Source organism: Staurois parvus, unplaced genomic scaffold (assembly GCF_062004578.1).
Source record: "Staurois parvus isolate SC_StPar_1 unplaced genomic scaffold, SC_StPar_1.0 ptg001673l, whole genome shotgun sequence".
NCBI lineage: Eukaryota > Metazoa > Chordata > Amphibia > Anura > Ranidae > Staurois > Staurois parvus.
The window spans coordinates 167,512-194,291 of record NW_028319469.1 but is presented as its reverse complement, the minus strand read 5'-3'; the positions used below and the strand labels follow the sequence as shown (position 1 = coordinate 194,291).

The 26,780-nt window shown below is 48.1% G+C and overlaps 1 protein-coding gene and 2 pseudogenes across 10 annotated transcripts in view; 2 read left to right on the top strand and 1 right to left on the bottom strand.

The window, feature by feature from the left end:
- The window catches only part of DOCK3 (dedicator of cytokinesis 3), a 230,956-nt gene that overhangs the window by 53,838 nt on the left and 150,338 nt on the right, over positions 1–26,780 (bottom strand). For all 10 annotated transcript variants that reach the window (XM_089663364.1, XM_089663365.1, XM_089663361.1 and 7 more), the window contains 11 exons: positions 25,391–25,515; positions 23,846–24,008; positions 23,485–23,591; positions 23,234–23,405; positions 19,597–19,694; positions 18,424–18,507; positions 17,090–17,190; positions 15,531–15,612; positions 13,755–13,925; positions 1,907–2,099; positions 1,376–1,503 (listed from right to left, as the gene is read on the bottom strand). In XM_089663364.1, the coding sequence (XP_089519490.1) occupies positions 1,376–1,503; positions 1,907–2,099; positions 13,755–13,925; positions 15,531–15,612; positions 17,090–17,190; positions 18,424–18,507; positions 19,597–19,694; positions 23,234–23,405; positions 23,485–23,591; positions 23,846–24,008; positions 25,391–25,515 (1,424 nt within the window). The remainder of the gene's footprint in view (positions 1–1,375; positions 1,504–1,906; positions 2,100–13,754; positions 13,926–15,530; positions 15,613–17,089; positions 17,191–18,423; positions 18,508–19,596; positions 19,695–23,233; positions 23,406–23,484; positions 23,592–23,845; positions 24,009–25,390; positions 25,516–26,780) is intronic.
- LOC149434793 (U2 spliceosomal RNA) lies at positions 4,733–4,848 on the top strand (annotated as a pseudogene).
- On the top strand, positions 5,702–5,819 carry LOC149434792 (U2 spliceosomal RNA; annotated as a pseudogene).

The window sequence follows — 26,780 nt, the reverse complement described above, 5'->3', positions numbered from 1 at the left end:
AGTAGCTCTTGGATCTGCCTGCACCAAAAAGCTGGCGGGGCCCCTTCTGTTGGATTGATGGAGCCCGGGCACTGCACGGGGGGGGGAGGGGGGGGCTGATGCTACCCCTTATTAGCGACCCTGCACAGAATGCTCATTGTGGCACCTTCTATCAATTGAGCTGTGATTTTACCGCCTCTCTTCGCAAAGACCCAAACTAACATGGCCGGCAGTCATGTTAGCACACACAGATGCGGGCGCAATGCGCAGAAAATTCTACCGCCTTCCCATTCCGCTTGCCAGTCGACCCAATCAAGTGCACGGGCCCCCGCAGCAACTGCTCTGGTACACTGTAAGGCACGGCGCTGACAGCTTTCGAATGCCTCCAGAAAGCGATCCACCGCGGATAGCTTTTCAGAGGTCCGGCAAACGCGGCGGCACGTCAGCGCGAGGCCTTCCAGAGTGCAGCGCTCTTGCGTGTCTACTGCAAATGGATTACAAAGTGGATTAACATACAATTTCATTTGCGTTCTACTATTTTTAATCTCTTTCTCTTTTTTCGGTGGAGAATCTCTAGAAATAAACAGATTAAAAACAAAAAAAATGGAAAGATAACAAAATGTAACAATTGCGTGAAGAAAGAAAAAGCATTAAAAAAAACAAGATTAAAGGATTGAAAGCTGAAGTATAATCAGCTTATGTGGTTCCTCCTGCTCCCCCCCCCCATCCCCCACCCCGACCCCACGAGAGGAATTTGTACATAAAACCTGTTTTTATTGCATACCTTTTTTAGACCCAGTGATGTCATCACTGGGTTTCTGTGCTTCTCTATGAAATGCAGGCATATTATGGCATTCCTGCAGCCACTGAGAAATAATGTGTGAGCTGTTATTGGTCACAGCTTGTCACATGGTACAGGGCTGTTGTGAATGGCCCTGTACCATGTGATCTCTGTAATCATTCACAGATTTCACACGTAGTGACATCATTGCTTGCTACTATTCATGTGATCACTGATTGGCCAATCAGTGATCACATGATTGGGACCTCACACAGAGGTCCCGTACGACGATCGGTGTTCCACTGTGTCCGGAGGACACAGCGGGTACCGGATCGCAGTGCTGCGCGCTCCCACGGAGTGTGCACAAGCAGGGGGCGGGGAGGACGTTTATAAACTGCAACCCACCCCTGCGCTGCCACCGTCCGGCCGTTTATATACAACAGCCGGACAGGAAGTGGTTAATTTTGGACAGATTCACACAGATCGAATGTAAATGTAGATTCACCGGAGGAAAGTCTGTTTTTTTTTTAATAAACCGACCCGTTAAAGTGAACCCGCGTCATTTCTGGGGGGTGAGTAAAGGGAGTCACTGTGATTGGCTGAGCCCGTTCTTACCGCTGAGCTGCTCTTTATGATGGAGAAGATGCTGCTAAGAATTCCGGAACAGACCAGCAACTCCTTCTGTTGGCGCAGGTGAAGGTGGATGTGGTGCAGCACCACCGGCAGCAGAATCCGGCGCGCCTCTGGGGAGGAGACACGGACACCGTCAAATCAGATCTAGGTTTTCCCAGCATGCATCAGTATTACAGAGCAACACGGAACATATAAGAACAAATGTATATCCATCATTTATAAATTCTGCAAAAAAGACACCTTTCACCTGAATATTATATGCACTAAATTCAGCAGGCCTTTAATAGTGCCCCACAAACCAAAAAAGGGTGCACGTTAGCAGACGTATGTGGGTGCCATTAGGGCTTCATCCCACCGCTGCCCATCTGCTAAGGACAGTGCGTCTCGGTGAGTGTTGGACAAACGCACGATTTTGGGCACGCCAAGGTACGAAACTAACCTAAATTATTCAGAAAATGTTACAAAAACTGTTTTTTGGGAGGTGTGGGGGGGGGGGGGGGTAATGTTCCTCACCTGGGAAAGAGAAGAGGCGACAGTCGACCGTCCGGCCGATAGACTGCAGCTTGACCACATCCATGGACTGTCCTAGATGCAGCGTGCTCGGGAGACTGCTGAGAGTGCCCCGAACGAACTCCGCCACCTCCGTCACTGAGAACATGGGCAGCAACTCCTCGAAGATGGCGGGGAAGGAGCTGAGCAGCGCGGCCTGCAAGAAGGAGCAGAGGGTCAAGGATGGACGCCGGGGACCGTGCAACAATACATAGGACACGCAGAACGCATAAAAGGACGCACACACGACGCACAGCAGGAAATCTGTTCTACGGCTACAAGTCCCAGCATTCATTGTTAATGGCAGGACTTTTTTTCCTAGAGAGTAAGTGCAGGAACTCCACCCTTCTTAGTCACCCCTTGTCCCCACCCCTACCCACCCGAGTACTGTCCCTTGCTTCCACCCCCTTCCCACCCCTGAGCACCATCCCTTAATTCCACCCCCTACCCACCTCCGAGCACCATCCCTTAATTCCACCCCCTACCCACCCCTGAGCACCGTCCCTTGGTTCCACCCCCCTACCCACCTCCAAGCACCATCCCTTAATTCCACCCCCTACCCATCTCCGAGCACCATCCCTTAATTCCACCCACTACCCACCTCCGAGCACCATCCCTTAATTCCACCCCCTACCCACCTCTGAGCACCATCCCTTGGTTCCACCCCCTACCCACCTCCGAGCACCATCCCTTAATTCCACCCCCTACCCACTCCTGAGCACTGTCCCTTGGTTCCACCCCCTACCCACCACTGAGCACCGTCCCTTAATTCCACCCCCTACCCACCTCTGAGCACCATCCCTTAATTCCACCCACTACCCACCTCTGAGCACCATCCCTTGGTTCCACCCCCTACCCACCTCTGAGCACCATCCCTTAATTCCACCCCCTACCCACCTCTGAGCACCATCCCTTGGTTCCACCCCCTACCCACCTCTGAGCACCATCCCTTAATTCCACCCCCTACCCACTCCTGAGCACTGTCCCTTGGTTCCACCCCCTACCCACCACTGAGCACCATTCCTTAATTCCACCCACTACCCACCACAGAGCACCATCCCTTAATTCCACCCCCTACCCACCTCTGAGCACCATCCCTTAATTCCACCCCCTACCCACCTCCAAGCACCATCCCTTAATTCCACCCCCTACCCACCCCTGAGCACCATCCCTTAATTCCACCCCCTACCCACCACTGAGCACCATCCCTTAATTCCACCCCCTACTGAGCACCATCCCTTAATTCCACCCCCTACCCACCACAGAGCACCATCCCTTAATTCCACCCCCTACCCACCCCTGAGCACCATCCCTTAATTCCACCCACTACCCACCCCTGAGCACCGTCCCTTGGTTGCACCCCCTACCCACCCCTGAGCACCGTCCCTTGGTTCCACCCCCTGTATGTTCTCACTATTTTACTGCTTTTCTTGCTATCATTATCACCTTCTACAAAAAATACTTTGCACCACAAAATGATAATTGGTTCTGTGGAGAGGGAGAAACAGCAAATATGCTAATTAGATACAATGCTCTCCCTAAGTTAAAGCAGTATGGTCCAAACTCATGATTATTGATGGAAGCGGGGGATGGTGGGAGAGGTGATCTGTAGTAACAGTGTGTGGCTGGTCCAAGAAACTGAGTGGGTGGGGAAATGTGATAGAGCATTTGCATATTTTTGAATAATCACGCACTGAGCCCAGGGAAGGAGGATACAAATCATCATTCCATCATTCCTGCTTGCGGGGATGATTGGTTGTATAGTACCCCTGCTGGTAGGATGGGGGTCCTGATGGTTAGTACAGGCTGGAACAGAAACCGAGGCGCCCACAGGCTGCTGGGGCCCGGGAGTAATTCCCCCTGGAAAACCGGAGCGGCCCAGTTCCTCCTGATTTGAACGGATCTTCCTTGTCTGGCCAGGGAGGCAGAAAGTCCCCGAACCAGTGCCCCCTGAGAGTGGTCGCCTCAGGAGCGCTCTTAGTAACACTTGGGTGTGGGACCCCAACGTGTGAAAAGGCACATGGGCACTGATTCAACACTTTTCCTGCACTGCGCCTTTTAGGGTTAGGCCTTTTGGCTAAGTCCTGGGCAATTTTTGCTACGGGCCTCAGGGCCTCACCAGGGCACAATCTGCACGGCCACTTATTTATTTAATTTATTTTTCTTCTCACGTTTGTCACTTTTGTGTGTGTTTTCTTTTCTCACAGGATGGAGGGTGTGGGTCCTCGGGCCTACCCTGAAGTCTAGGGGGAGGATGTGTGGCCTTTTGGTTCCTTCCTCCCTGTCCCTAGGTGGTTTTCTCTTCGGGAGAGCCCCCTTACCAAGTACTGAGTGGCTGGCTTCGGCTGGCCACAAGGAACGGGGTCCGCCAGGCGTTTTGGCCAGGAGGACCACATGGCAACCTTGTCCCTGTCAGGAGCTTCGTGCCCCGGGGGATCAGGGTAGAGATCCAGCCCCTTTGGGGGATGGACAAAGCACACCCCTGAGTGCACTTTTTTGTGCTTGTGTTCTGCACTTGCACGTTTTTTGTGAACACTTTTTTCGTTTTTCGCACGTTCGCGGACTTAAAAAAATCTGGGAAAAAGTAGGGGTTTTGTGGGGGAATGAGAGACAAATTTGCATATTTTTTAATAATCTTGAATAATGTGCACATTAGGGGATCATGATCCTTTGCAATTGGATCAGAACACTCTCCCTAATGTAGAGCAAGAACAAAAGTAGTATGGCATGGGGGGGAATAAAAAAAAAAAAAATTAAGAAAATAATGTGTCTTGGCCATAGTTAACAACTGGTGCTTCTCGGCCTTTTGGCTAAGATTAAGTGTAGTATCTGTTCTTGTCAGTGTCCAGTGGGGGTGCTCCCGACCATTCTAGCTTTGCGGGGATGGTTGTTGTATAGTACCCTCACTGGTATGATGGGGGTCCGGAAGGCTGGACCGGAGGGACAGAAACCAGGGGGCGCCACGATACGCTCTGGGACCTTGGGAGTAATTCCTCTGGGAAAGCTGGAAAGACCCAGTACCTCCTGATTTGGACGGATCTTGGTCTGGCCTGGGGATGCAAAAAGTCTGCAAACTCAGTGCCCCCTGGGGAAGACGCTCTCAGGGGTGTCACTAGTAACACTTGGGTGTGGGACCCCACGGTGTGAAGATGACACATGGCCACTGTTTTTCACTTCTTTTTGCACAGCGCCCTAAGGACCAGGCCTTTTGGCTAGGACCAGGGCAATTTTTGCTACAGGCCTCAGGGCCTGGTCTGTGCACAATTCGGCACGGAACCACTTTTTTATTTTTTCTTTATCTTTATTTATTATGCACTCCCACGTTTGTCACTTTTTTGCTCTTATGTGTGTGTTTTTCACGGATGGAGGGTGTGGGTCCTCGGGCCTACCCTGAAGTCTAGGGGGAGGATGTGTGGCCCTACGGTTCCTTCCTCCCCTGATCCCTAGGGGACTCTTCTTCGGGAGAGTCCGCTTGCCTAGTACTGGATGTCTGGCTTCGGCTGGGCATAGGGAATGGTGGTCCACCAGGCCTTTTGGCCAGGAGGACCAATTGGGAACCTTGTCCCCGTCAGGAGCTTCATGCCCCGGGGGATCAGGGTAAGCGGTCCAAGCCCCTTTAGGGGTAGGACACAGCACACCCCTAAGTGCACTTTTTCGTGTGGTGTTTTGCACTTGCACTTTTTTTGTGAACACTTACGGGTTTTTTCGTTATAGTTGCATGTTTGCGGACTTAAAAAAAAAAAAAAAAAAACTGGTGCCAATTCTTCTCGGCCTTTTGACTAAGATCAAGTGTAGTATCTGTTCTTATCAGTGTCCAGTAGGGGTGCTCCACGGTCATTCTAGCTTTGCGGGGATGACTGTTTGTATAGCACCCCTGCTAGTATAATGGGGGTCTGGACGGCTAGTACCGGGGGACAGAAACCGGGACGCCAACATGTAGCTGGGGCCTGGGAGTAATTCCCCCGAGGAGACCGGAAGGACCCAGTTCCTCCTGATTTGGACGGATCTACCTTGTTTGGCCAGGGGTCGGGAAGGCAGAGAGTCCGCAAACCAGTGCCCCCTGAGTAGTCGCCTCAGGGGTGCCACTAGAAACACCTGGGTGTGGGACCCCACAGTGTAAAGATGGCACATGGTCACTGATTTACCACTTTTTCTGCACAGCGCCCTTAGGACCAGGCCTTATGACTAGGATCAGGGCAATTTTTGCTACAGGCCTCAGGGCCTGGTCTGTGCACTATTTGGCACGACCACTTTTTTTATTTTCTATTTATTTAATTTATTCACTCCCACGTATTGTCACTTTTTCTTTGCTTATGTGTGTGTTTTTCTCACAGGATGGAAGGTGTGGGTCCTCGGGCCTGCCCTGAAGTCTAGGGGGAGGATGTGTGGCCTTTTGGTTCCTTCCTCCCCTGTCCCTAGGGGGTTTTCTCTTCGGGAGAGCCCCCTGACCAAGTACTGGGTGTCCGGCTTTGGCTGGACACAAGGAACGGTGGTCCACCAGGCCTTTTGGCCAGGAGGACCAAATGGGAACCTTGTCCCTGTCAGGAGCTTCATGCCCCGGGGGATCAGGGTAGTGGTCCATCCCCTTTGGGGGAAGGACAAAGCACACCCCTAAGTGCACTTTTTCGTGTGGTGTTTTGCACTTGCACTTTTTTTGTGAACACTTACGGGTTTTTCGTTATAGTTGCACGTTTGCGGACTTTAAAAAAAAAACAAAAAAAAACTGGTGCCAATTCTTGCTTCTCAGCAAGTGGATCAAGTGTAGTTATCTTTCTCAGGCTGTCTGTGGAGAAGGTGGGTGCTCTGGATCTCTCATAAAGCCCAAGATTGTCAAGAAGCGGATGAAGAAGTTCATCCACCACCAGTCAGACCGTTATGTTAAGATTCAGCCAAACTGGTGCTAGCCTAGAGGTATTGACAAAAGAGCCCGTAGAAGGTTCAAGGGTCACATCCTGATGCCCAACATCGGTTACGGTAGCAGCAAGAAAACCACACATGCTGCCACAATGTCTCCTCTAAGAACCGCAAGACTATCGAGGTGACAAACCCCAACGCCAGACTGCGCAGTGAGGAGAATGAATAAACCTCTTCAACTTTGTTAAATAAAAGGAAAAGTAAAAAAAACAACAAAAAAATCTATTGTTATCAGTGTCCCCTGTTGGTAGGATGTGTTCTCTGAAGGCTAGTACCAGCTGGAAGAGAAACTGTGGTGCCCACAAGCAGGAGTCATTCCCCTGGGAAAACTGGAGTGGCCCAGTGTAACGTAGATGTGGGATTCAAGTGATTAGACTGAGATGTGATTAGTAGCAACATGTAATCGTAAATTTAGTTTCATTCCTTGTTATTAAACATATATTCAGTCATATATTCAGAGACATGTGCTCACCCGTTAGCATCTGAAAAGAGAGGGCAGCTTCCAGGCTGGAAGTGACACCTAAGTGCCAATAAGATGTGTCTATATATATATAATCAGACTTTGCCACCTTCCTGAAGTTTAAAAGAGGAACGCAGACGTTTTGGCTTCATGACACCAGGGGGGCTCCGATGTGTCGGGGGAGCTTTAAAGTATATCAGCAGATCAAAGGAATAGATTTCATCTCATAAAAGCTAAAATATTACTTGCAGACAGATGAAAATACTTCCTTCTGATTGGGCACTATGTGGGCTACATCTGCATGTAAAAACCGTATTTGTGGCCTATGCAGAATGCCAGAAAAATGCAGGAAATGGCTATGTGGTTGCGACAGCTGAACAGTGATTGGTACTGTTGCGATCGGACTGATGTGCTGGTGTTGGAAATTCAATCCTTGACTTGGTGATTCAAACCGTTCCTGGTCCAATTGACTTTGGGCATTTCAGCACCCAGCACCTGTGGGCTGGTACGGGAACACCCCCCAGGGTTGATTGGCCAAGGGCTCATGTCCAGCCTAGTTCCATATTCCCATAAATTGAGGACTTGACGTGTGAATTAAAGCACCTAAGTGTACTTTTTTGTGTTTGTGCTTTTGTTTGCAGTTGCATGTTTTTTAGCTTGTGTACAGGTGAAGCTCGGAAAATTAGAATACCATGCAAAAGTTCATTTATTTCAGTAATGCAACTTAAAAGGTGTAACTAATATATGAGATAGACTCATTACATGCAAATCAAGATAGTTCAAGCCGTGATTTGTCATCATTGTAATGATTATGGCTTACAGCTCATGAAAACCCCAAATCCACAATCTCAGAAAATTAGAATATTACATGCAATCAATAAAACAAGGATTGTACATAGAACAATATCGGATCTCTGAAAAGATCCTGGGCATGGGCTTCAAATGTCGTATTCCTCTTGTCAAGCCACTCTTGAACAGCAGACAACGTCAGAAGTGTCTTACCTGGGCTAAAGAAAAACAGACCTGGTCTGTTGCTCAGTGGTCCAAAGTCCTCTTTTCTGATGAGAGCAACTTTTGCATCTCATTTGGAAACCAAGGACCCCGAGTATGGAGGAAGAATGGAGAGGCCCAAGGACCCCGAGTATGGAGGAAGAATGGAGAGGCCCAAGGACCCCGAGTATGGAGGAAGAATGGAGAGGCACAAGGACCCCGAGTATGGAGGAAGAATGGAGAAGCACAAGGACAACCGGTAAGGAGGAAGAATGGAGAGGCCCAAGGACCCAGAGTATGGAGGAAGAATGGAAAGGCCCAAGGACGGGAGTATGGAGGAAGAATGGAGAGGCCCAAGGACCCCGAGTATTGAGGAAGAATGGAGAGGCCCAAGGACCCCGAGTATGGAGGAAGAATGGAGAGGCCCAAGGACCCCGAGTATGGAGGAAGAATGGAGAGGCCCAAGGACCCCGAGTATGGAGGAAGAATGGAGAGGCCCAAGGACCCCGAGTATGGAGGAAGAATGGAGAGGCCCAAGGACCCCGAGTATGGAGGAAGAATGGAGAGGCCCAAGGACCCCGAGTATGGAGGAAGAATGGAGAGGCCCAAGGACCCAGAGTTTGGAGGAAGAATGGAGAGGCACACACTGCAAGATGCTTGAAGTCCAGTGTGAAGTTTCCACAGTCTGTGGTGATTTGGGGAGCCATGTCATCTGCTGGTGTTGGTCCACTGTGCTTCATTAAGTCCAGGGTCAACGCAGCCATCTACCAGGAGATTTTGGAGCACTTCATGCTTCCTTCCGCAGACGAGCTTTATGGGGATGCTGACTTCATTTTCCAGCAGGACTTGGCACCGCCCACACTGCCAAAAGCACCAAAACCTGGTTCAATGACCGTGGGATTACTGTGCTTGATTGGCCAGCAAACTCGCCTGACCTGAACCCCATAGAGAATCTATGGGGCATTGCCAAGAGAAAGATGAGAGACATGAGACCGAACAATGCAGAAGAGCTGAAGGCCGCTATTGAAGCATCCTGGTCATCCATAACACCTCAGCAGTGCCACAGGCTGATAGCTTCCATGCCACGCCGCATTGAGGCAGTAACTGCTGCAAAAGGGGCCCCAACCAAGTACTGAGTACATATGCAGCTTCTACTTTTCAGAGGTCCGATATTGTTCTATGTACAATCCGTGTTTTATTGATTGCATGGAATATTCTCATTTTCTGAGATTGTGGATTTGGGGTTTTCATGAGCTGTAAGCCATAATCATCACAATGATGACAAATCACGGCTGGAACTATCTTGCTTTGCATGTAATGAGTCTCATATATTAGTTTCACCTTTTAAGTTGCTGCACTGAAATAAATGAACTTTTGCACCAGATTCTAATTTTTCGAGTTTCACCTGTATGTGTGCTCTCCCTATATGTACGGTATGCTCTCACTGTGTGTATGTGTGCATTTTTGTAAAATAATGTTCACCTATGGATGTATTGCCTAATTTTTGTCTATTTTCTTTGACCCATCTCTCCTGTACCAGGAAATCAGGAAAATATTGTCCCTCATCTCATCATGAAAGCCTGAGATGCATGAGACGGATGCAGTAGTAGTAATGTAGTTGCATTCATTTCATGGATTTTTGGTTTACGGCTCCCAAGCTTCCACGCCTATCATTAAAACGCTCCTCCAAAACCAGTTTGTGGTCCTTTTAATCAATAAATCCAATTTTAAATCACCGACACATTATTTTATCTCCATTATTGGTCGATGTCAGGTGATCTCCCGGATCTCCAGCGCCGGCAGTTTTCTCCACACGGTAATGCCTTTCTCTATATTTGTCATTGAATGTACCTTTGGGTCCATAAAAAACGAATCCCCTATGGAGAAGTGCAGAGCTTTGTAAATATGGACAGAGATTTAAAAAAAAAAAAAAAAAAGGCCATTTAGCGTTGGCTGCGAGTTAATGGGAAGAAAATCTTTGGCACAAATAGCATTCAGCAAGACAAAACGTCTCCGCTGCACATTGATTGTGGGGCAGCCAAGGTCACTTGCGAGGATGATAAAGGTTGTGGCGAGGCTAAAAATACCAGATAATAGTGAATGTACACTACAGCAATTTTATAGCAAACTACAGACAATTAGGGCTGAATCCCAGGAGCCACCAGGCCTGCAAATGTCCCATCTCCAGCCTTTCAGCTCATGTTCTTTGGATTTTATTAGGTCATGGATTTCTCTTTATACATCCTACGGCTTGCTGAAATGCAGAAACCTTTTTCAAACCAGGCTCAGCCTTTTGAGGGCAGAAAAATAGTATTTAACTCTATATGGCCAAAAGTATGTGACCCACCCTCCCTCCCCCCTCCGAATGATGGAGTTCAGGTGTCTCAAGTGAAAGGTCCCGATAATCCTCCATCATACAAAGACATTGTAGACAATCGTGCTCTTCCAACCTTGTGGTTTGGTGAAGACCCTTTCTGTTCCAGCATGACTGTTCCCCTGTGTACAAAGACAGCTCCATAGAGACATGGTTTGATCAGTTTGGTGTGGAGGAACTCGAGTGACCTGCACAGAGCCCTCACCTCAGCCCTACTGAATATCTTTGGGATGGATTGGAACAATGATGGTGAGGCAGGTCTTCTCATCCAATATCAATTCCTGACCTCACAATTCCACAGACACTCTAAAGTCTTGTCAAGGTATGACCAGTTTTAACAGTTTGTTGTGGAGAAATGCGAGCGTCCTGAGCCCTGATCTCAACCCTACTGAACACTTTTGGGATGGATTGGAACAATGATGCTGAGCCAGGTCTTCTCATCCAACATCAGTTCCTGACCTCACATAGAGGCTTGTCAAGGTATGACCAGTTTGACCAGTGTGGTTTGGAGGAACTCAAGTGTCTTGCACAGAGCTCTGACCTCAACCCTACTGAACATCTTTGGGATGGATTGTAATGATGGTGAGGCAGGTCTTCCTCATCCAATACCAGTAAGGATTGTGTGGCAGGTCTTCTCATCCAATAGCAGTTCCTGACCTCACATATGGGCACATGTTTCCACAGACACTGTAAAGTCTTGTCAAGGTATGACCAGTTTGGTGTGGAGGAACTCAAGTGTCCTAACCTCAACCCTACTGAAAACCTTTGGGATGGATTGAAACACTGATTGTGAGCCAGGTCTGTGGAAATGTGTGCTCATATGTGAGGTCTGCTCATCCAACATCAGTACCAGACCTCAGAGATGTTATAGCTGCAGACGGGGCACTTCTGTACTAATGGTAATGGGGTAGGGAAGTCTATATTAATGGCCATTGGGGGGGTGAACTCCATATAATAGTAATGGGAGAGATATTATATTAATGGCAAAGGGTGGGAAGCTCCATATTAATGGTAATAGGGGGACACCATAATAATGGATATTAACAGTAATTGGGGAAACTCCATATTAATGGCACTAAATATTAATGGAAATGGGGGAGACACCATGTTAATGGCCATGGAGAGGCAAGGGGGAGGCAACTCCATATTAATGGTAATGGGGCAACTCTAATAATGGTAATGGGGGGGGGGGGAATCTCCACATTAATGACCATGGGGTTGGCAACTCAGTAATAATGGAAATGGGGGAGACTCTAACGTTAATATGGAGTCCTGCACCCCATGGTCATTAATATAGAGTCTCCTCCATTGCCATTATTACTAAATAGAACCCCCCATGGTCATTAATGTGGAGTCCCCATATTACCATAAATATAGAGTTGCCCACCATTGCTCTTAATATACAGTTTCCCGCCTAATTACCATTAATATGGAGCTACCTCCCCCATACGCATTACCATTAATATGGAGTCTCCTCATTACCATTGATATGGACTCCCCACTCCATTACCATTAACATGAACTTGCTGAGCAATGGCGAAGGGCCATGGAAGTTGCTCACCCATTGATATTATTATGGAGTCTGGCCCATTACCATTAAAATGGAGTTGCCTCCCCATGGCCATTAATATAATGGGGGAGACACCATGGTAACGGCCATGGGGGGCAAATCCATATTAATTGTAATAGAATCGGGCAACTCCATGGCTGTGGTTTTGGGACAGCATGTCTAACAGGCTCACAAAGGTGTGATTTCCACAATCTTTCACCTGTATAATATAAGCACGATAACGACTCCAAACCCTGACAAGGAGGGATTGTGTTGGCTGCCGAAACATGTTGTCTACTTTATGTGATAATGTTATAAGTCTTAGACTCTTTTATCACTTGGTCCAGCACTCTTGCTGTACGTTCATGCTTTGGGTCTGATGTCTTCTCCATTTTATATAACAAATAATTTTTGAAGACCCAGCACACCACCAAGGTTTTCATTGCTGTGCTGGTCCTTGACAGGGCTACAAGTACTGGGAAAGTCCAACATTTTGAGTTGCCACCAAGGGGAAATCTTCCAATGGGGACACTCGTGACAAGTAGGGGTATTACCTTCATTTTCCCAAAACCTGGAAATCCCATCTGTGACGTTTCATAATAATCACAACTTCAGACACACAAATTACAAACACTGAAGTGACATATAAAACAGGGAGAACAGATTCAACCAAGTGTAGGATCATGTAGATCTTGGAACTCTGAGACGGCCAATATGTAACCCGTCCACCACAGGATCCTTCAGTAACTATTTTTTATCATATTTGCGCATTATTTATGAATTATGTATGAATTATTAGTCTATTGAGCTGATGCATTGATTGTGCAGTGATGGGAAAAAGGAGCAGGTGGATGAACAGTGGTGGGAGATGCAGAGGAAGGAGTGAGGGCGATGATGGGCTTGGTGATGTGCAGATGATGAGGTCAGGAGGCCTTGATCAGAAGGTGGATCCAATGAACATGCATTGTGCAGATGTGGTGGCCAACACAAGTTGATACAATTCTGTCACACTCCCATTTTGTCCATTTGTGGGAAGTGCACCACAGGGATGGTTAGGTGAACATTGCATTCTCTAGGGTGCTCAGTAGGTGCATTTCGGTGGAGTTTGGGGCGACTCTACTTACGAAGCAGACTGTTGATGGGCTGGTGGAGCCCCCAGTCTTTTCATTGTTTGACTCCCCCGTGCCTCTCACCTCTCCTCCGGACGAGGCTTGCTTTAAATTTATCGGAGAAGATCAGGAGCAGAAAGGGGGTAGAAGGGGAAGCAGAGGGAACGAAAGGGGGCGAGATCACGTTTAAGACGGTTGAAGCAAAAAGATTGTCGTAAAGAAGGAAATGATCAGAGAACATTCAGCTTCAAAAATAAGAGGGCAACATGGCTGCTTCATTGTAACATTTGCAATATTTAACTACAAGTCTTGTACAATTTGGGTAGGGAATGGCAAATACGGTGTTATCCAAAAGCAACCAGACAGAACTAACCTGCCCGGGTCTAAAAACAGGCCCAACATGTGGTGGCCCTTACCTGTGTGAAGAGGAGGGTATCGGAGCTCCGTGTGTCCAGGCTCAGCACAAAACGCATGGACTGGAACAGGTCGTGGATGCTGCACCGGAACTGCTCTTCCTCCAAGCCTCCAGTGGACCGTGCAAAGAGCAGGCGAGACTGGACAATGAACTTGAAGAGGATTTCCAAAGCCTGCAAAGTGAAATCATCATTTTCTAACAAAGCCATTTGATCTCCATGTCAGAGCTGATATGAGAGCAGTGGGTTTGTTGATGAACAAAGGGTTAGGGTTCCTCTGTTCTTCAATATATAACATCATGGGGCCAGCCATTGAGGGGGCCACTTTTTGCCACAAGAACAAATGAAAGGAGTTCCCCTAACCTGTAGACAGGTGCACTTAGCTGTTTTGCCTTTAGGTGGCTCTGTACCAGCATAGTGTCTTTTATAGCAGACAGTGTCATCAGGTGCTAAGCCCCTTTTAGTTACAGCCCTCCTGCTATGATATCATAGGTGAGTCAGTGCCCCGTATAAAGCCAGGTTAGGAGGGGCCCTAGTTACACTTGAGGCATAGGAGCCATGCACCCCACACCAGCATAGGTTGTAACCAGCATGTGGGGGCCCTGTACAGGGCAGAAGGTTGGGGTGGAGTAGTCCTGCACCCATGAGAGCCAGCTGTAGACTTTCTGACCCTTATGGAGGTGGGTGCTAGGGTGGACTTCAAAGGTATTTTAAGCAAAGCCAAGAGAGACCGGGAGAGGTGTACCTACTGAGGAGGTGTCTACAGAGAGCCCAGTCCAGTGAGTACTAATGACCTCGGGTGGCAGGAGAGACTGTTAGTGGGAGATGGCTGCTTAAAATACTGCATATGCTCTCACATGTGACTACTGTGAACCGTCCACAAAATGTGATTGACTATGGATTGTGACGTGACTCCAGAATGTATGTTGATGTGTTGTGACTGTTATGCCATTCCCTGAAATCCATCAGTAAAGTGTGGACATACCTTCCTTGGCGCACCCTGAAAACCCATCTCTTCAGGGAAGCCTACCCCACCCCCTGCTAACTTGCCAACCATCCTCCACTCTTCCTTCCACTCCATCCCCCACAGCTATTTCCTCCTGTGCCACCATCCCCTCCCCCTCCTAGATTGTAAGCTCGAAAGAGCAGGGCCCTCAATCCCCTCATGTTTTGCATTGTATTGGTATTGTTCTGTCACATGTTCTGTCCCCCTTTGTAATGTACAGAGCTGAGCGAACTATTGGCGCTTTATAAATACTGTATAATAATAATAATAATTTAAAGGTCAATGGCCAAGACTGTCATGTGGAGGCCTCTGGTATAGAGAGCTCGGCCCCCACAGGTGGGATAGTGTTCTAGCAAAAGGACAGGAGTGGGGCAGGGACTTGTGCTCTTAGCGCCAATTCTAGCCAACCACAGAGCCCCTTTTACAAACCCATTATAGCCATTTAAAGTCCACTGAACCATTAAAAAACCCCAAAAAAATCTTAATGAAGCCTTCGCCATTGACTCCAATATTTAAGCAACTTAAAAACTGAATTTTGCTCCTCTCTAGTTATTATATTTTAATGTTATCACAATTTTGTGTGATTATAGCCAGCCAACCATGAACGTGGCTGCTGCTTGGCTGAAATGTGGTCTGTTTTGGGATAGGGAAGTTTGATGTAAAGTTGCCCCCAAGATGTAGCAATTCCCAGATATACACCCAGCAACAACATTATCTACAATGACCAGCTATCTGGCGTTCTATCACATCTCCCGTACTCCCACAATGCTCACCCTCATGGCTTCTTGGATGTGGTCCTGCCGTACGAGGTCGGCTGATCGCTCCATGTACCACTTCAGGCAGCGAATCAGTTCTCTGAAAGAGAAAGAGCAAAGGCCTGTTTGTGTCACCATGTCTGACTATGGAGGGCGACATACACAGCACCACTGACTGATTCTTCTGACCGATGCATGCAAAGCCAAAGTATCATGCTTACTTTCTTCTGCAAATTGTGATAAAGACAAAACACCCCCGTCCTAACCTGCACATTGACTCATGTATGGGCTCCTCCACATGGCAGACCTTCTCTGTATTGTCAGAAGGTCACTTTCCCTCCAGAATGGCCCAGGCAGTTTCTTCTAGTTTTGGGAGGACGGGGTTACCAAATCACAATTATTGATAAAGATGTCCCATATTTTCATGTAAACCTAATGTCCTCAACCCCCCCAAATGATGGTGTTGAGGAAATGTGCAGATTATCACCTGATTTATTGCAAGTCTTCTATTTTACTTCACATTTAGGCTGATGACCCATCAAGCACCAACCTCAGTCCTAGCGAAACGTAGGATTAGGGTTAGCTGGTGACCCATCAAGCACCCACCCAAGTCTTAGATGACGTAGGGTTATGGTTAGCTGATGACTCATCCAGCACCAACCCCAGTCCCAGTTGACATAGGATTAGGGTTAGCTGATGAGCCATCAAGCACCAACTCTAGTCCCAGATGACGTAGGGTTAGGGTTACCTAATGACCCATCAAGCACTAACTCTAGTCCCAGCTGACGTAGGATTGGGGTTATGGTTAGCAAATGACCCATCAAACACCAACCCTAGTCCCAGTTGATGTAGGGTTAGGGTTATCTGATGACCCATCAAGCACCAACCCTAGTCCCAGATGATGTAGAATTAGAATTAGGGTTAGCTGTTGGCCCATCAAGCACCAATCCCAGTCCCAGATGAATACAGGATTAGGGTTAGTTGATGACCTATCAAGCACTAACCCCAGTCCCAGTTGATGTAGGATTAGGGTTAGATGAATACCCATCAAATACCAACTCTAGTTACAGTTGATGTAGGATTAGGGTTAGCTGATGATCCATCAAGCACCAACCCCAGTCCTAGCTGACGTAGGATTAGGGCTAGCTGGTGACCCATCAGCACACACCCTAGTCTCAGATGATGTAGGGTTAGGGTTAGTTGATGACTCATCAAGCACCAACCCCAGTCCCAGTTGACATAGGATTAGGGTTAGCTGATGACCCATCTAGCACCAACCCTAGTCCCAGATGACGTAGGGTTAGGGTTATGGTTGGCAGATGACCCATCAAACACCAACCCTAGTCCCAGCTGATGTAGGGTTAGCTGATGACCCATCAAGCACCAACCCCTCTCCCATCTGAAGTAGGAACATTGACGAATCTATGACACAACCAGAAGACCTTCTCCCAATCCTACTGGGAACCTACTTCCCACAAAAAGGCTCCAAATTATTCCCAACCATTCCCACTTCCCCAATACATTACAGTTCCAAACAATGGTTTCAAAGTTACCTTCTTTCCAAATTTTACACCCACCTGTAGGCCAGGGCACCAGCGAAGTGTTTCTGGATGTAGGTTTCCAGCACTGGGCGGAAATGGTAATATTTACTGTCCCGTAAGAGGTTGATGATGAAGACCTGTTGAAGGAGGTTAGCAATGAGTTAAACAACAAAGGTGGTTTAAGCAATCTCTGTGCTTTGCTAAAAAGAAACTAATGAATTGACAGACTAGTAGAAAGGTTGGTGCATACAAGACTGGAACAGAGGTAGGAACCGGTTAATTTTATTATTTCCATATGGGGAGATTGCTCCTCACTTCCTGTCCAGATGACAGGAAAGGAAGTGGGAAGAAATCCCTACAAAGTGAGGGGAAATCCCTTCTGAGGGCTTGTTCACACAGGTGGCAAAAAAGCAGCCCATAGACTGTCCATTTAAACTAGGTGTCAGGGTCCTGTCCACGGCAGAAGTTCTGGAAGATCTGGCATTTCTGCCAGTACTCTGCATGGCCGCAGAAGCACACATCAGCCTCAGTTTGGTGCCAGACGGCCTTTATAAGGAGGCTCATCACTTCCTCTGGTTGCTGGATGATCTCTAGCTCCCCGTGCCTTGTTCCTGTTTCCTGTGATTTTGACCTGTGATTTCCTGTTACCGACTGGGCTTACTCCTGGATCTGTCTACTCTGATTTACCCCTGATCTGAGATCGGCTTGGCTTACGGATGCTCTCTCTCTCGCTCCTCTGTGTATGACCTCGGCTATCCCATCTGACTACGTCTGCTCTGATTCCCACCTGGTACCTGACCTTGGCTTGAACCGACTACCCAGTAAACATCTAAATCCCGGAAGGACTTGCATACCACGCACAGGCGCCTCCTGTCTGTAGACCTATCTCCGTGCACCAGCTGTGCTTCTGAGTGGACCACCAACCAGCACTCCTACAGGCGACCTGTGCAACTTTGGGCAGACTCCCGCTGTCCCACTCTCAGGGGAGTCCGGAACTTAGCCGCAAGGGAAGCCCTCTCTCCATAGCCTCCATCACCAGGTACGTGATACTAGGGCATGCAGTTGCTCAGGGCTGTACTCATGCAGCTTCTGTTGCAAAAATTAAATGGAATTTCGCATTTGGCAGGTGGTATCAAATGAATGAGTCGGTGCCACAACCGTCATGCAACAGTGTGCACTGCGGGGTGGGTCAGCATGTTAAAGTTTAAAGGAGGAGATGTGGAGGCAACATATCACCTCATCATAGTCTACCACAAGCCCTCTGAAAAATAATACATGGTGCACCCAGTTATCTCTATCGGCCTGAAGGTCCATAGAAGGACACACAATATATAACATGTCTAGTTCTCAGAGGAGCAGCAGGGCCTTACCAGTGACTGGAAGACGAGCAGGCCATACTTCTCCGTGTTGTCGTCTAGGATAACAAACAGCGTGTCCAAGATGTCCTGCAGGAACTGGTATGAACAACCGAAAAATCTGGTAACAATCTCCCGACAAAATCAGAAGAAACTCAAGTGCATAGATAAGGGCAATTGTATATTGAACATCTTTGGGCAAAGGAGGACATTACTGGAAGGTAGAAGAGACATTTTTTTCAAAAAGTTTGGAAAGTATACAGAGACCCACCGGGGTCAAAGTGACTCCATCACCACCACACAAGCCATTCAATTGTAGTCCCACTGCACGGCCCAACAACTGGTTTTGCACAGGACCCTCTGGTGGCAGTACAGGCGTACCTCGGTTTACGAATTTAATGCGTTCTGCGCGACTTTTCGTATTTTGCGAAAAATTCGTAAACCGAAACGCGGTTTCCCTTAGGAATGAAAACCAATTAATCCATTCCGGAGGTCAGAAAAAAGTACAAAAAAAAGTCTTTTATCTGTTCAAAACTCTTTATAAAGTGCACTTTAAAGGCATAAATACTGTACAGGGACATGAGTAAAAAAAATTTGTAAATGCATTGAAAACCAATTAATCCATTCTGGAAGTCAGAAAAAAGTCAAAAAAAGTTTTATCTGTACAAAACTCTGTATAAAATGCACTTTAAAGGCATAAATACTGTACAGGGACATGATTAAAAACAAATTTGTAAATGCATTGAAAACCAATTAATCTGTTCCAGAGGTAAAAAAAAAGTAAAAAAAAACATTTTATATATTCAAAACTCTTTATAAAGTGCACTTTAAAGGCATAAATACTCTACAGGGACATGATTAAATGAATTGAAAACCAATTAATCCGTTCCAGAGGTCTGAAAAAAGTCAAAAAAAGTTTTCTCTGTTCAAAACTCTCTATAAAGTGCACTTTAAAGGCATAAATACTGTACAGGGACATGATTAAAAAAAATTTTTGTAAATGCATTGAAAACCAATTAATCTGTTTGTATTGCGAAAAAAAATTCATAAACCGAGACGTTATCTTCAATGGATTTTCATTCGTTAACCGAAAATTCCATTAACCGAGGCGTTCGTAACCGAGGTACGCCTGTACTACATTTTACGGCTGGAAAATGTCCACAGAACGTTGGGTCTTCTCACTCTTACCTTCACAATTTCCTCTCCGCTCACATGGCGCAGGCGGCCAAGAATGTCCAGTATCCGGTCCGGGTAGACCTTCCACTTCAGGAGAGCCAGGAGGTCAACTGAAGATGTGAAGAGAGACAGCGAGTAAGGTGGGGGGGGGGGGGGGGGGGTGGAGCAAGTTTCAGTAATCCAGAAGACAAATTATCGGAGATTGGGTCATACTATGAAGATCATTGGCAGGTATGGTTGCTGATAAGATAACACAACCATCAGTCCCTCCCCCCATGCCAGGGTACTAGGTGTAATCCTGGACTCCCATCTGTCCTTCCAGCTCCAAATCCAATCGCTGTCCAAATCTTCTAGACTTCACCTCCGCAACATCTCCAACCTCCGCAACATCTCCAACCTCCGCAACATCTCCAACCTCCGCAACATCTCCAACCTCCGCAACATCTCCAACCTCAGCTACATCTCCAACCTCAGCTACATCTCCAACCTCAGCTACATCTCCAACCTCAGCTACATCTCCAACCTCAGCAACATCTCCAACCTCAGCAACATCTCCAACCTCCGCAACATCTCCAACCTCCGCTACATCTCCAACCTCCGCAACATCTCCAACCTCCGCAACATCTCCAACCTCCGCAACATCTCCAAGATACGGCCGTTCCTAACCTCGGAAACCACTAAGCAACTCATTCACTCCCTGGTTATCTCTCACCTTGACTATTGTAACTCCCTCCTCAATGGCTGACTTCATCGCAGGCTATCCCCTCTTCAGTCTATCATGAATGCTGCTGTCAGACTCATCCACCTTACTAACCATTCTGTATCTGCCACCCCCCTCAGCCAATCCCTCCACTGGCCTCCATTCAGTGTCCTCCACCCCTCTCTGCCAATCCCTCCACTGACCTCCACTCAGTGTCCTCCACCCCTCTCTGCCAATCCCTCCACTGACCTCCACTCAGTGTCCTCCACCCCTCTCTGCCAATCCCTCCACTGGCTCCCATTCAGTGTCCTCCACCCCTCTCTGCCAATCCCTCCACTGGCCTCCACTCAGTGTCCTCCACCCCTCTCTGCCAATCCATCCACTGGCCTCCACTCAGTGTCCTCCACCCCTCTCTGCCAATCCCTCCACTGGCCTCCACTCAGTGTCCTCCACCCCTCTCTGCGAATCCCTCCACTGGCCTCCCCTCAGTGTCTTCCATCCCTCTCTACCAATCCCTCCACTGGCCTCCCCTCAGTGTCCTCCACCCCTCTCTGCCAATCCCTCCACTGACCTCCACTCAGTGTCCTCCACCCCTCTCTGCCAATCCCTCCACTGGCTTCCCATTGCCCAATGGATAAAATTCAAAACATTAACAATAACATATAAAGACATTTATAACTCCGCCCCAAATTACATCACATCACATCACCATCTTGTCTCCAAATATCACCCAAAGCGCCATCTCCGCTCCTCGCACGACCTCCTGCTCTCTAGCTCCCTTGTCTCCTCCTCCCATGCTTATCTGCAGGACTTCTCCAGAGCCTCCCCCGTCCTCTGGAACTCTCTACCCAAATTTATCAGACTATCCTAATTAGGAGTGCTTAATTAGGCAGTTAGCCTGTCTGCTCATGCCCTGGATTCTGGCTGGTATGACGTTTGCTCGTTCCTGCCCACAATTGTTGTTTCGATAGTGTTTTCGACTTTGTTGTTTGCCATTGTCTACCTTTCTAGAACCTGCGCTTGGTTTAGGATTGGTTTCAATGATCTGTCCATCAGCATGCTGATTCTTCTACTGACTTTGATCTACTCTGACCATCTGTCTGCAGGCATTGTTATAGGCAGGTTAAGCTGGTTATTGGAGCAAAAAATGTAACGATTAGCTTTGAGTCTTTGACATTTTGCTCATTCATCTGCAGTGCACACCTGTCGTATTTAGGAGTGCTTAATTAGGCTGCTGGACATTCAGCCTGGGCATAATGAACAAGTTAGCCTGTCTGCTCATGCCCTGGATTCTGGCTGGTATGACGTTTGTTCGTTCCTGCCCACAATTGTTGTTTCGATAGTGTTTTCGCCTTTGTTGTTTGTCATTGTCTACCTTTCTAGAACCTGCGCTTGGTTTAGGATCGGTTTCTCTGATCTGTCCATCAGCATGCTGAGTCTTCTACTGACTTCAGTCTACTCTGACCATCTGTCTGCAGGGCTCTAGTATCTGCCTTGACCTCTGATGACACAATGGGCCCACCAAACTCCTCGTGAGTAATGATGCTGGCTGGGCGGAGCACAGTACCATTCTGACTGAGACCAATGAAGGGACGGGGCACTGTTGTTGGCGTGAAACTGTATAATGGATATAGAGGTCTCCAAACTATGGCCCTCCATCTGTTGAAGTACTACAAGTCCCATCATGCCTCTGCCTCTGGGAATCTTGCCTGTGGCTGTCAGAGTCTTGCAAGGTCTCATGGGACTTGCAGTTCCTTAATACCTGGAGGGCCGTAGTTTGGAGACCCCTGATATAGAGGAACAGATGGTGATAGGGGTATGCTTGTGGAGCAATGCTGCAAATACTGTACAGTAACATTGATACATGGGTAGGGATTGGTACATAGGTAGGGATTGGTAAATGGGTGGTAGGGATTGATACATGGGTAGGGATTGGTACATGGGTAGGGATTGGTACATGGGTAGGGATTGGTACATGCGTAGGGATTGATACATGGGTAGGGATTGGTACATGGGCAGGGATTGATACATGGGTAGGGATTGGTATATGAGTAGGGATTGGTACAAGGGGAAGGGATTGGTACATGGGTAGGGATTGGTACAAGGGAAAGGGATTGGTACATGGGTAGGGATCGGTACATGGGTAGGGATTGGTACATGGGTAGGGATCGATACATGGGTAGGGATTGGTACATGGGTAGGGATTGATACATGGGTAGGGATTGATACATGGGTAGGGATTGATACATGGGTAGGGATTGGACATGATGGTCACAGTACCATTCTGGGTGAGCTTGGTGGAGGAGAGCTGGGTAGGGATTGGTACATGGGTAGGGATTGGTACATGGGTAGGGATCGGTACATGGGTAGGGATCGGTACATGGGTAGGGATTGGTACACGGGTAGGGATCGGTACATGGGTAGGGATTGGACATGATGGTCACAGTACCATTCTGGGTGAGCTTGGTGGAGGAGAGCTGGGTAGGGAATTGTACATGGGTAGGGATTGGTACATGGGTAGGGATCGGTACATGGGTAGGGATTGGTACACGGGTAGGGATCGGTACATGGGTAGGGATTGGACATGATGGTCACAGTACCATTCTGGGTGAGCTTGGTGGAGGAGAGCTGGGTAGGGAATGGTACATGGGTAGGGATCGGTACATGGGTAGGGATCGGTACATGGGTAGGGATCGGTACATGGGTAGGGATCGATACATGGGTAGGGATCGGTACATGGGTAGGGATCGGTACATGGGTAGGGATCAGTACATGGGTAGGGATCGGTACATGGGTAGGGATCGGTACATGGGTAGGGATCGGTACATGGGTAGGGATCGGTACATGGGTAGGAATCGATACATGGGTAGGGATCGGTACATGGGTAGGGATCGATACATGGGTAGGGATCGGTACATGGGTAGGGATTGGACATGATGGTCACAGTACCATTCTGGGTGAGCTTGGTGGAGGAGAGCTGGGTGGAGACAGAGAAGGTCTCTTTGGGGCTTCGCTGGAAGATGAGGCTGGATGGGATGTTGGGGCAGCCACTGTTGTCATCCTTGCAGCAGGGGAGGCCCAGGTACAATGCGTGGTTGTTGAATGTGCTGTTCTCATCGCACTGCAAATGGAGAGAGGGGGGTCACAGTCTGCCAGAAGGAGAGAGAGAGACACCATCCCTGCAAATGAGGAGGCCATACCTTGTAGACGTAGAGCTCATGGACATCGTCTGACAGCGTGGTCCCGTCGTCTCTCATCAGAGGAGTGAAGGAGAAACCAAAGAGCTTCTTCTCACCTTTATCTTTTGCTGCAACACGAAGAGAAGGGTGACGGTGGAAACATTCACTGGGCAGCTGAGGCCACAAACGGCAAGAAGCAGCACCAGCTGCGGTCACATGACAACGAGACATGCCAACGGACGCCACATGACAGAAAGCTGCGGCATTGGCGTCGCGTAGCATGATGCTGGTAAGATCACGTGATACATAACAGACATGACAAAGACGGGACTGGGGGAGGGGGGGATCACATGATCGGCCTCGTATTGCCGCCTTTACATACTTGAGCAGTGCCGGAACTCGAAGCGCAGATGGGAGCCCCGGAACCGATCGATAGGGATGGGCAGTTTGACCAGCTCCCCCCACCGCGGGCCGTTGTTGTGGTAGAGGACGAAGGAATGATACTGCGTCCGCGGCGGCTCCCCGGTGCCCAGGCTGACACAGTCCTGGAGAGACAGACCATGAAGGTTCCATCAGTAACACATTCCTGCATCGTTCACATTCACCTCACTCTGTTCAATCCACATCATTCACCATGAGTCGGGAGAAATACACACCATAAAAGAGCGCCGCCAAAAAGCAACGCCGCCAAATGGGTTCCGGTACAGTGAATGGGGCCATGCCGGCAGTCAGGAAGTGGCAGTCAGGAGGTGGCAGTCAGGAAGTGGCAGTCAGGAGGTGGCAGTCAGGAAGTGGCAGTCAGGAGGTGGCAGTCAGGAGGTGGCAGTCAGGAAGTGGCAGTCAGGAAGTGGCAGTCAGGAGGTGGAAGTCAGGAGGTGGCAGTCAGGAAGTGCAAGTCAGGAAGTGGCAGTCAGGAAGTGGCAGCCAGGAGGCGGCAGTATCACCTCCTCAATGCCTGGCAGCCGTTACTCTACCGTCCTCTGAAAAGTGAACCATCACGGATATGTGGATCACTTTTCAGAGAATCAAAAAAAGCGCCACAGGTGTGCCCTTAGTCTTTGGCACTCCAGAAGTGACTTTTAGAGCTTTTCAGTGTCCATGGCCCCTTTGGGGGTTCTTCTTACCCTTCTACTGCATGTCTCATAATAATAATCTTGGGGGCGGGGGGGGGGGGAGCCCCATATAACAGGCACAGCAGGTGCACACCTATGTCCTAAATATCTGACACAGATCAGCCCCCTGCTGCAGCCTCTCACCTTGTGACTACAAAGTTACACTGTACAGTCTGAACACCGGGGGAGGGGAGACTGAGGAAATGCTTCCTCCTCCTTCTACAAAGTTACAATGTACAGTGTGATCACTGGGGGAGGAGACTGAGGAAACGCCTCCTCCTCCTTCTACAAGGTTACAATGTACAGTCTGATCACTGGGGGAGGGGAGACTGAGGAAATGCTTCCCTCTTCTTCTACAAAGTTACAATGTACGGTCTCATCACTGGGGGGAGGGGAGACTGAGGAAATGCTTCCTTCTCCTTCTACAAAGTTACAATGTACAGTCTGATCACTGGGGGAGAGAAGACTGAGGAAATGCCGCATTCTCCTCCTTTTACATAGTACAATGTACAGTCTGATCACTGGGGAGGGGAGACTGAGGAAATGTTCCCTACTCCTTCTACAAAGTAACAATGTACAGTCTGATCACTGGGGGAGGGGAGACTGAGGAAATGCCTTCACCTGCCTGCAGCAGACTGATGATATCGTCTCAGCCTAGGCAAAGTCACTGACTGGAGCTCAAGGATGGCATTTTATTGAGTGAAGGAATTTATACATGCAGACTTGTAAAGATAATGTCCAGTCCCCTGTATTTCCGCAGTTACTGTATAACAGACTCAGCATCACGCATGAACAATATGGCGGCGTGTCCTCACCCTCAGGTTCTCGCCGTCTGCATACAGAACATGCATAGTGACTTCGATGTTTTTCTGTACGCTTTTCCCTCCTCTCTCAAACTCGCCCTTCTCCAGCGTCACATAGAGATCATTGCGGATGTCCCCTGCGAGGAAAGCAAGACATTAACATGTGACATAAACCAGGCTTGTGCGGTGGCCAAAGCAGAGCATCAACCATCAGCCTGGCATTGCATCGGCAGAACATTGCAGCTTCGAGGAGCAGTGCTGCCTTGCAGCATCATCTAGCACTCATGCATGGATGACAGAACTGAAAACTCTCAGACTCTCGGGTCCAATCAGCAGTCACGAGCCATCACGCCTTGTCAGATTTCACACAGCTCCCTCTGCAGACAGCATATCAGTGAGTATTGCCAAGCAATGGAGGCACTTACGCTCGGTAATCGCAATCTCTGAGGCATATGGGTTTTGTGGAATTTAATGGATACCAAGAGGGGTGAAACGTTTGAAATGAGAAGGTAATGACGAGGAAGAAAGAAGGGCAAGAAAGAGAAAAAAAAATGGATTTGGGACGCGGAATTGGTGCATTGTTCGGAGCCAGGACAGCGAAGTGTCCTTCAGATGGTGCAACCACTACAGACTGGAGAAAGAATGATTAAATCAACGTTTTACATCACAGAGCTCATACAACAAAAAAAGGCAATCTGAAATAAAATATTGTTTGCCCGCAGCTGAGGAACTACTAGTCCAGCAATAATGGGTCAAGGATTGGCCTGAACAGTAGTAGGTTCCCATAGAACAGCTTCTAGAAGACCCATGCCTGCCTGTTCCACTGTTCCTAGACATTGGTCATACCTTGTACGTCCAGGTCTTCAACATACATTGTACATCCAGGTCTTCAACATGCCTTGTATATCCAGGTCTTCAACATACATTGTACGTCCAGGTCTTCAACATACATTGTACATCCAGGTCTTCAACATACCTTGTACGTCCAGGTCTTCAACATACATTGTACATCCAGGTCTTCAACATACATTGTACATCCAGGTCTTCAACATACATTGTACATCCAGGTCTTCAACATACATTGTACATCCAGGTCTTCAACATATCTTGTACATCCAGATCTTCAACATACATTGTACATCCAGGTCTTCAACATACCTTGTACGTCCAGGTCTTCAACATACATTGTACATCCAGGTCTTCAACATACATTGTACATCCAGGTCTTCAACATACATTGTACATCCAGGTCTTCAACATACATTGTACATCCAGGTCTTCAACATACATTGTACATCCAGGTCTTCAACATGCCTTGTACATCCAGGTCTTCAACATACCTTGTACGTCCAGGTCTTCAACATACCTTGTACATCCAGGTCTTCAACATACATTGTACATC